At 47.7% G+C, this 10,690-nt stretch overlaps 1 protein-coding gene across 1 annotated transcript; it reads right to left on the reverse strand.

Moving 5' to 3' along the window:
- Positions 1-447: 447 nt before the first annotated feature.
- LOC112886985 (probable serine/threonine-protein kinase DDB_G0280133) lies at positions 448-5,903 on the reverse strand. The gene is made up of 2 exons (XM_025953046.1): positions 5,308-5,903; positions 448-1,247 (listed from the first exon to the last, which is right to left on the reverse strand). Exons 1-2 carry the CDS (start codon positions 5,811-5,813, stop codon positions 638-640), a joined length of 1,116 nt encoding a protein of 371 aa, XP_025808831.1. The 5' UTR covers positions 5,814-5,903; the 3' UTR covers positions 448-637.
- Positions 5,904-10,690: the final 4,787 nt, after the last annotated feature.

The following is a 10,690-nucleotide window of genomic DNA, read 5'->3' on the forward strand; positions in this document are numbered from 1 at the left end:
CCATTCTACAGTACAGGAATCGAGGCCGTAGAAAGCAGAAGTGAGATCCAAGCACACCATCTGTCCCCAAAACCCCCTGCAGGATATCCGACAGGAACTAACTCGTGTTTTACAAGCAGTTTTATGCTGACTTCGTGTCAATTTTAGCTGACATGTCAATTTTTTTTAATATGATGGACGGCGTCCATGGGCATGTCATGTTTTTCTTCTAATATGATGGATCATACGTCCATGGACCATGGGCGGCCTCAGCTCCAACCTGCTGGTGATGGGCTAGGGCAAAATCAGAGCCCTGATCGATCCCTCTACTGTTACGTGGGACCATTAAAATAGGATCAGGATACAAGCGCCTGTCTATTTTAGCTTTGGGTTCATCAAAGCTAAACTGTACATCACGGGCTTTTAAGTTCGATTCATATAAATGTGAACTGGTTGCTGCACCTTATATGATTGAGGAACGGAGATACTGTCAAATACTAGAGAAGTTAATTTGTTCGAAATGACATGTTTACAGCTAGAAAGGCAGGCCACATTATCTTCAACACAAACAACAAGAGAACTATAGATAAAATACCAGCATCCTAGTCCTACCTAGAATTTTAATTTAGTTCACTCAACCTGTGCCAGTTCACCAGTCTTACCTAGAGTTCAGATCAAGCTCCCCAGACCTGCGCCAGTTCCCTTGCCCATCTGAGTTCCCATTCTCGGGTTCATTCTCATCATTGAGGAAATCCTCAGATGGATCTTCATCATCCCGCTGAGCACTTTCCCACCCATCATCACCCTGTTCTTGTTCCATGCCATGAGTAGGGCCACCGTCCCCTTGTGAAGCCACAGCACTGGCTCGAATAGGACCATGATTCATCATCTCAGAGTGCGCTTGGGCCTCAGCCCGTGCATGCTCCATTGCCATACGCATCTTAGCTTCGGCAGCCTCGCGACCAGCTTTCTCCCTCGACTCCATCTCCGCTCTCAGTCCCAGCATAGCCTGTTTTTCCTCCTGTAACAAGGCTTGCTCCAGCATCAGCCGTTCCTCCGATCTGAACTCACCAATGGCCCTCTTCTTGGTCATTATGTTGTATGCCAAAACTTGCTTCTCAAAAGTAGTTGTGAACTCAGCAATCTTAACCAGAATGTTATGGTCCCATTGCTGCAGGCGAGAAGGAATCTGGCCAGTTGCATCGCTGTCAAGGATTCTGTCATCTTCTTCAGCCTCATAGTCAGCAACAACATGGTAAGGCAATAACCTAATTTGATAGAATCAGAATAGATTATATAAGATAACATGTTGAAGTTATTAATGCATAAAGAGATACTATAATTTAGAAAGTCTATAGATATTAACAACACACCTCAATCTAATCAGTTCCAACTGAATACATTTATGTAAATAGGTGGAATTATCTATATTTGGCCTTCAGCATCGAATGTTTTATGAGGTGAGCGGGGCACACCTTATTTTATATGAAGGATTCCACTACAGAAATTTAGCAGTAATTAAATGATAATACATTAAGTCTAGAAAATGTGCAGTACTTCTTTTATGATTGCTAAGCTATTTCAGGAGATGCCCTTTTAATCTATACATATTTGCATAAATGTCTAATCTTCTGGTATATTGAAAATGATTGCATTTGTAATTTCCAATACAGTGTTTGAAATCATGTGGCACTGAAACTGACAACGCAGTCATGTGGAAGATATGATACAAGAGCCTCTAAACAAGGTTAATGTGTAGGATGCCAGATCATTTTTCTCAACAATGCTATTAAAGTAACAATTACTATACTTCATACACTGCCCACAATTGAATACTTTATACAGTTACCTATATCTTGTAATAATCAAAGCTCAAAAGTTTGTGCATTTTCATCAAATAATAGGAGTTCTCAGATACTAAAATCGTAGCAGAGCATTCAGTGCAAGAAAAATGGCATGGTGCTGTGTACATGCCATTGTGCCCTGTCTTACAAGCTATGAGAAATTGTCTGTTACTCTCCAAGATTCTACATTCTGCGGTACATCAGTTACACTCATGTAGTCATATTACATGTTAGAAGCATCTCTCACATGCATGATAGCATATGTGCATAAATATAAAAGAGCCAAAAGACTAAAAGATACTTGGCACCAATTTGCAGCTTATACAGACCTTTTTCCCATATTAAATTATTACTGGAACAGTAAATCATTATTCAAACTACATTCCGTTACTAATTTAACATATGCCCTGAAAAGACCACACAAGCTTCACAATATAACATATCCAGGGCAAGGTAACATGGTTTATGGAAAGACCTGATCCAAGATAAAGTTTTACTGTAGGCTATGATTCCAACACTATACACCAAGGACACTGAATTATTTCTCCGGGAGGAAATGCAGCTGATTGATTTAAATTACAGGAAGATTTAAATTTGCTCAGAAGCAACCAGGAGCAAACTGACAGATGGTCTTACATTTGGGGATCCAACGAGTTCTATAAAGTCAGTGTCAGTTCAATTGTACCTCCCCAGTCGGTATTATGGAGCTAGAAAAGCAAGTGTATTCCTCATCTTAAGTTCTTCATGTTGCTGCTTCTAAATGACAGGCCAAACACAGAAATATCATGAGAAGGAGAAACACTTACTTGCAATCAGGCTATTACTGTGTGTTATGTTCAGATAATGTGGAAGAAACGATGGAACATCTCTTTTTTGGCTGCTCTACTAGTACATCCTATGGTATTCCATTGGTTTGCGATGAAACCTGGAGCTAAATTTGACTGACATGCTACTGGAGGCCAAAAGATCCTTCCAAAATAGTTTCTTCATGGAAATCTACACCATTGCACTTGGGGCATTTTCGAAGCTAAGAAATAACTTCATTTTTCAAGGGAAACGACCGAGCTCTTGGAAGCAAGTTTTGAAGCACGACATTATCCTGAATGTACCCAGGATAAAATCTGATCTTCATCCAGTGTATTTTTATGCATACAAAACTTATAATCTGGTGACCTTTTTCTTCTTGGAACGTAGCTCCCTCGGTGGCAATTATTTGCCTCAGGGTGTGTTGGGTTGTCGGTTCTGAGCTAGCTAGTTGGGTTGTGTAGTGTTCTTTTTTTTGTGTTAGCTAGCACCTTGCTGGCTCTGAACTTTTCATATATCTTTCTAAAATGATCTCGCTGGGGGGATTCTTCCCCACAGTTTTTGGGTCAAAAAAAAAGATAACAGAAGAGAATACAAACAAAATGAACCATAAAGAAATAATTTTCTCCGAAAAGAGAAAAAGACAAAATAATTATTTACTAGAAGATACCAGTAATACTACTGTTGTCATTGAATCACATAAAAAATGCTTAGCTGCATACACCAAGAGACAACATTGTGTTTGGGTTCACGCAAACTCGAACAAAAGAACAAGACCAATGCGTACAATGTCATTGGTATAAACACAAAATATAATACAATAATATTTACAAAGTAACAGCGGAACACATTACAAATGAGACTACTGTGTATATATCAATATTTTGATCAAATTAACAGCATAAACTAATTCTTTACATATCTGGATTCATATCACTGCTGACTGACTGACTGAGAACAGTGTGTTCTATTGATTCATGACCCTATAGAATATCAATGTTTATACCCATATGATGTTTTACATTGTATGTTCACAGTCATATGACTCAGTGGCGGAGCTAGGATTCAAGTTTTGGGGGCGGGGGGGGGGGGGGGGGGGGGGGGGGGATTTCATCATGATCTCAAAAGGTACGTAACTCAAGTGCTATATTATGTAAAGCTAAATAAATTAACTACACTTAAATGTACAATTAGTGTGAGAAAGCAATAAATATGTCAAGGTCTCGAGAACAATCGGCAGAATTGCGAGTAGGCATACTAGCTAGCTTGCATACAAGATCCAGTTAGTGAGGTAGCTGAGAGCAAGTGGGGGGCATTTCGAGAAGAAGAAAAAAAAGACGAGTCTACATTCAAACAGCCAAAGTGTCAAACCAGTGAGCAAAAAAAGTTCTGGTGCCACAAGCCGTAATAAAACTTCTGTTCTGACACTCAAGTACAGAAATTTGCTAAAAAGTAGAACAATAACAATACAATCTAACAATGAAAAACAGGTAATCAACAATCATAGTGAGTGCACCCTCTTATTATGGACAGGGAGTAAAATGGCAGAAGTGACCCTGAACATTGGTAATGTCAAAAGTCAAGTACAATAAAACAAAAGGATTCCATTTGGTCGAGTTTTGTATGTAATAAAAGTACCAACGGCTAAACATAACAAACAAATGAAGCATAGCAACACGGAATACAGAATACAGAGATGTAACAAACAATAGTAATTAATTTAACTGCTTGTAATGGTCCAAGTTACAAACTTATGTTCTAAAATCCTGCTTTGGAAGAAAAAATGATTTGGATAAAATTCCTATAATAACTTTTTAAACTTTTATGCAAAGTGGTTCTCTGTAGTATGGAGATGCACTTCCCAAACCTGATCTTGAATGGAATTGTATTTTTCTACCAAACAAATTTATTTGCAGAAAGGAGAATTCATGTGACATTAAAACAACATGCAGGATAATTAAATTGCTATAGGGCAGCCATAGTCAACTGGCATTCATCTAAGGATACGGAGTGCGCACTCCTACATTTGTAGAGTTCAGTAGTTCCCAGATGGTTACACCTGAATACTGACATAGCGACATCAATATCATACAACATCAGAACAGATGAGCAAAACTGGACACATACTAGCGAATACAAGACTCAATTTTTCTTTTCCCAAGATATATGTTGTAATGATGTTATAATCGAATGCTTACCTCTTATAGATTTGGATGGCCTAGTTGCAGCATATAATGCAGTGCTAGACTTACAAATCGATACAGCCCACAAAGGCTAAACAGAAGAGGCAGTCTAGAAGTATTCAATAGGCAACAGCAAAAAAGGATAATACATCAATAAAAACTAATCAGATTCCGGAATGTCATCAATAAGCACCCAAAATTTTGCATCGACTGGACCAAACAAATATGTCCAGCACTAAAAGTTTTCATCAATTCGCATTATATTAGACAATAACTAATTTTTCACACGCTCGCAAACCTCAATTGCCGCTTTCCAAACCTAGGGATCTCCAAATCCGTGCCTAACCCACAATTTCCACCACCTCCCCTAGGTCACAGACCCGCAAATCAAGCGAAGCACCTCATCGATTCAGATTCGGACATTGCAGATCGAGATTCGGATACCACACCTGAATAGGAAAGTAGAAAGATTTGGCGCGAATGCGGCGGTGGCGCACCTGTTGACGGCGTCCTCGATGGACTGGAAGGGGGTCTTGATGTCCGGGTTGCAGACCCGCATGGCGTCCTGCAGAGCCATCTCCATCTCGGGGCTCCGGACCCTGGCCGCCTGCGCCTGCGCCTGCGCCTGAGCCTGCGCCGCCGCGGCCTGCTGCTGCTGGTGGTGGTGGTGCTGGTGCGGTGACGCCTGCTGCGCCGCCCCATGCGACGGCGACTGAGACGGCCCCTGCGAGTGGGGCGGCTGGGGCTGCGGCTGCGGCTGCTGCTGTTGCTGGGGCTGGTGGAAGCGGAGCGGGCCGAGGGGGCGGAGGTGGGCGTCGATGTTGGAGGGGAAGCGGGACATGGCCTGCTGCGACAGCTGCTGCGGGTGGGGCTGCACCTGCGCCTGCGCCTGCTGCTGCATCAGGAAGAGCTGGCGCTGGAGCTGCTGGTGCTGCGCGGCGACGGCGGCGGCCGCGGCGGTGGAGGTGGAGGGCGGAGGGGCGGGGTTGCCTCCGTCGTCCATGGTGATGGCGGAGAAGCAGGACGGGACGAGGGGAGGACGCTGCACGGAGGGAGTGAGTGAGATTCGGGGGGAGGAGTAACCGCTGAGGTCAGGGAACGCAGCCGAGTCACACCCAGCCTTTCGGCGAACCAGTAAGTTTCAAAGAATTTGACATTTCCGAAAAAAACATTTTCGGTTTATGCAGAGCTTTTTGTTATAAACATACGGCAACTTTATAAAATATCATTACATAAACTATTACAAGCTTTTCCAAAGGCTAAAAGAAAATATTACATTTTAGGCATCTAGCGGAGCGGATTTTCATTCAAATCACATGCAGTCGTCTGGGTATGCTAGCCTAGTATAGAGAATCTTATTGATATTCCACTTCATCTCTGGTTTTCAGAAATACAGGTGGAGGACATTAGGGTCTTAAAAGGAATACGATGAGTACAACAAGAAAATTAAAATTATACTCCACGGGTTTTGAAAACAATGACATAGAGCCAAGATAAGGAAGTCTTACTCTAGTTTTGATGCTCAAATGCAAGTTATCATAAACATTATTACCTTAGCACCTAGTTACTAGATGTGATCACCACCAGCTCCTCAGAACAAATATCCAACAATCTCGAAAACCGCCATGTCAAAACCCATCCGACCACTCAAACCCAACCAATCAGGACCAGCCATCTAAGCCTCACTAATCATCATGAAGATCCAGGACACCTTATAACAAATGGGACAACTAATTACCTTAGAGCCATATAGACCTCTTGGTTATTGCGCAGTTGTGACTAAGTTATTGTCCATGATTCCGTCCTTCAAACCCAGAGCAGGTACAACACCAATTCACATATCAAACAACAAAACCAAATAAAAAACATGAAAAAACAACCATCCATCCATTTTGCTTAGAACCGCTAATCACCAAGTAACTAAAAAAGATTGACAACCCAAGTTCTCATTTTAGAGAAAAGGACAAAGACAAATAGCCCAACACCTCTCATATTTATTGATCTCATCGTTCACAACAGTGGAGCCCTTTCACAAACTATATGCATGGATGGAGGGATCCCTTTATGAATAAGCAATATGTGGATTAAACTTCATACCGTACGTGGGGTTCCTCTCATGGGCTTATGCATTTGTTATGGTCCTAGTGACCTGTTTAGGGATATGTATCCATTGTCTATATGGGCCATAACACAATATTTACCTCTTTTTAAAACCAAATAAGGAACATGCGATTCTATTTATTACCTTGACTGTTTGGGCATTTCACCCGTTGCAATTCCAGAAACACACTATGCTGCATCTTTTTGTTGGAATTTTCGGTGGTCAAAAGGGCCGAAAAATAAGAGGATAAAGAAAACGGGAAAAAGAGAGATAAGCCCGTACCGCACCTTGACCGGAGGCGCAACCAGCTCATGGTTGCGGCCCCAGATCGCCCAGCGCCATAATAAATAGTGGGGCCCGGTATTTTGGAATCTAGTTTAACCTAGCCAAAACCCTAGCCGTCCCACTACAGCCGCCCAATCCCTGGCGGCGCTGGAGCGACTTGAAGGCCGTCGCTTGCCCTCTGCTGCCGTCCCTAGTCATTGCCGGTGGAGGCCCGAAGGATGACGGTACCCGCCACGTTCTTCTACGACTACACCGGGAACGACTATGGGAGCGACTATGGCAGCACCTTCGTCGTCCCTCACACTAGCCATGGCTGGATCTGCATTAACCATTGCACTCGGTCTAGATCTAACTCTGTTCATGTTCTTTAGGTTGTGCTCATGTTGTTTTAGGTGCTAGATCCTGTTAAGTTGAGTACTAAGACACATTTTACTCCTACATTTGGTATCTTTCACCTAAGCACCTATCCGTGAGCCGTAAGAGCCTATAGATCTAGTCAAGTTTTAGATCTTGGTTGGTTTTAGTTCTCGGTTTCATTCTAAGTTCTCGGTTTTATTCATGTTTAGTATAGATCCTTTAGCACTAAGTGTAGATCTCACGTGAAAACATTAGATCCGAGAGTAAGAAAAAGAAAATGAGTAGAAATCACATGAGATCCGCAAGAAATCCCACCCGAAAAACCCTGGCATAAGAAACAAAAGAGAGAACCCCACGGCGGCGCCCGGTTTCCACTAAGTTGAAATGTACTACCGGGCATCGCGTGGCTGCGCGCCTTGAGGCCGCGCGGGGCGCATGGCTCCCGCGGCAGCAAAAAAACAAAGATATGGCAGCGAGACCGAACGAGCCGCGGAGGCGCGCTAGCTCCATGGCCGTCGTAAAGGTGCCGGAACCAGCTGCGCTGCTGTGGCCCGCACGGCCGCGCGTGGATGAGATGGCAGCGCATCAGCGGCCTAGAGCCAGGCGCTGACCGGTGGCATAAGCACGCGCACCAACCTCAAGACCGCACGGAGCTGCGCGCACTCACCCCACGTGCACGGGACATCCAGACCCACGGCGGTGGGGCTTCAGATCGGGCCACACATGCTCAGTGCCCTCAGGTGGTGGCGCTCTGGCGCACGGGCGGCGAAGTGGCGGCGTCGTAGCCAAGCAGTGCCACGGCAGCGCGCTCGCTCCATGGCGGCCACAAGGGCTGCCGGAACGGGCGGTGCCTGTTGAAGCTTAACCCTGTGATCGAGTCGGACTTGTAAATAGCTAGTTAGCTGTCTGGTTAGTCTGTTAGCGTATCCATCGCGAGCCTGACGCACGCTGAGTTCATGCGGGGATCGTGACCTTTTTTTCCGCTCGCTAGGAGCTCTGCTCGGCAGTACGTGAGTCGTGGGATGGCACGGCTGGTAGTGGCGTGCGTGCCGCGCATGTAGGCAGGATCACTGCCATGATTAGCTGTAAGTTTTCTATATAAAGCAATGAAATCAACACAGAAAAGCTGCCGCTTTCGCAGCACCAAAACACCTAGAGTTCATTGTGTTCTTGAGTGCTAGCTCCTGAGCTCGCCGGCGATCGGATTCCCGGCGAACTCCAACATTTGGTACCAGAGCGGTTACTTACCATTCCTCGGCAACCATGTCCAGCGCGTCAGCTCCGGCGGGAACAGGCGGACGTTCCCCATCCCCTCCACCACGACGGTGCCGTGTCTCTCCCTCTCCAGCTCCCCGCTGCGGACGCCAGTGCGGCGGCGAGGTCGTCATCGAGCGCATCAGGGAGAGAGGCGGCGGCTCCACCACCTACCCCATGCTCACGCGCACCAACTACCAGGAGTGGGCGCTCCTCATGCGCGTGAACATGCAGGCGCAGGGGCTCTGGCACACCGTCGAGCCGGAGGAGGGCGACATCATCGAGTATCGCGAGGACCGCCTCGCACTGGCCGCCATCCTCCGCGCCGTCCCATCTGAGATGCTCGGGTCCCTCGCGCGCAAGCGCACTGCGCGCTCTACCTGGGACACGGTGAAGACGGTGCGCGTCGGCGTTCAGCGCGTCCGGGACGCCCACGCCAAGCAGCTCTTGAAGGACTTCAATGACATCACCTTCAAGGACGGAGAGAGCGTCGACGATTTCTCACTGCGCATCGTCGGCCTTGCCAATCAGGTCCACACCCTCGGCTGGGACACCTCCGATGCCGACATCATCGCCAAGATGCTCCAGGTAGTGCCTGACCACTTGTCTCAGATTGCAATTGCCATCGAGACCTTTCTTGCGGTAGACACCCTCTCCGTCGAGGAAGTGGTGGGGCGGCTACGCCAAGTGGAGGAACGGCGCAAGAAGAAATTGGGGATGTCGCCAACACCACCGGCGGACCAGATCTACGACAAGCAGGGCAGACTCCTTCTCAGTGAGGAGGAGTGGCTCGCGAAGCTGAAGCTGCGCGGCGACGACGGCAGTGGCGGCTCCATCTCTGGCGGCAAGAAGTCCGGCAAGCCTCGGCGCGGTCGCGGCAGTGGCGGCGCCAGCGGTGGAGGAGGGGCGACTCGCGACCCCAACAAGCCTCCGAGCACCCCGTGCTTCAAGTGCAACAAGGTGGGCCATTGGGCCCGCTACTGCCCCAACAAGCCCAAGAAGGGTCAGGCCCATGTGGCCCAAGGTGAGGAAGATGAGCATTCTCTGTTGATGGCCCACGCCGTTGTCTCCCTCAACCCTTCCCCTGCATCGCCTGCATCGACCCCGGCGAGATCCATCCACGCCGTCACGCCTTCTTCGCCACCTCCCCGCCGCGTCAACATTCGCGAGGACCGCGTCTTTGCCCAGCTCGGCCCTCGTGCGGATCCGGAGCCCCATCGATGGGTTCTAGACACCGGGGCCACGAACCACATGACTGGGGAGCGGAGCGCCTTCTCCCAGCTCGACAACAGCGTCTGTGGCACGGTCCGTTTCGGTGACGGGTCTGTGGCGGAGATCGAGGGAAGTGGCACCATCATCTTCAGCTGCAAGAACGGAGAGCACCGAGCACTGACGGGGGTCTACTACCTTCCCCATCTCACAGCGAACATCATCTCCGTCGGGCAACTGGATGAGTCAGGGTGCCGGATCAACATCGAGGACGGCATCCTAAGAATCTTTGAGCAGGGCCACAAGCTGCTGGCCCGGGTCAAGCGCTCACCTTCGCGCCTCTACGTCCTCGACCTCAAGATTGGCCGACCTGTGTGCCTGTCGGCCAAGAGCGAAGAAGCGGCGTGGTGCTAGCATGCTCGATTTGGGCATCTGAGCTTCCAATTGCTGCGCCAGCTCGCCCGCCATGAGATGGTGCGCGGGCTGCCGACCCTGGAGCAGGTGGATCAGATGTGCGACACCTGCCTCGCCGGCTAGCAACGGCGAGCCCCCTTCCCCGAGCAGGCGCGTCGTCGCGCCGCGAACGCCATCGAGCTCGTCCATGGCGACATCTGTGGCCCGATCACGCCAACGACACCCAGCGGCAACCAGTACTTCCTTCTGTTGGTTGATGA

Source organism: Panicum hallii, chromosome 3 (assembly GCF_002211085.1).
Source record: "Panicum hallii strain FIL2 chromosome 3, PHallii_v3.1, whole genome shotgun sequence".
Classification (NCBI taxonomy): Eukaryota; Viridiplantae; Streptophyta; class Magnoliopsida; order Poales; family Poaceae; genus Panicum; species Panicum hallii.

Excerpts from the sequence above, each read along its gene's own strand:
- LOC112886985 (XM_025953046.1), bottom strand. The coding sequence starts at position 5,813 with ATGGACGACGGAGGCAACCCCGCCCCTCCGCCCTCCACCTCCACCGCC. Across the intron at positions 1,248-5,307 it reads ATCGAGGACGCCGTCAACAG|GTTATTGCCTTACCATGTTG; the intron begins GTGCGCCACCGC and ends CTATCAAATTAG.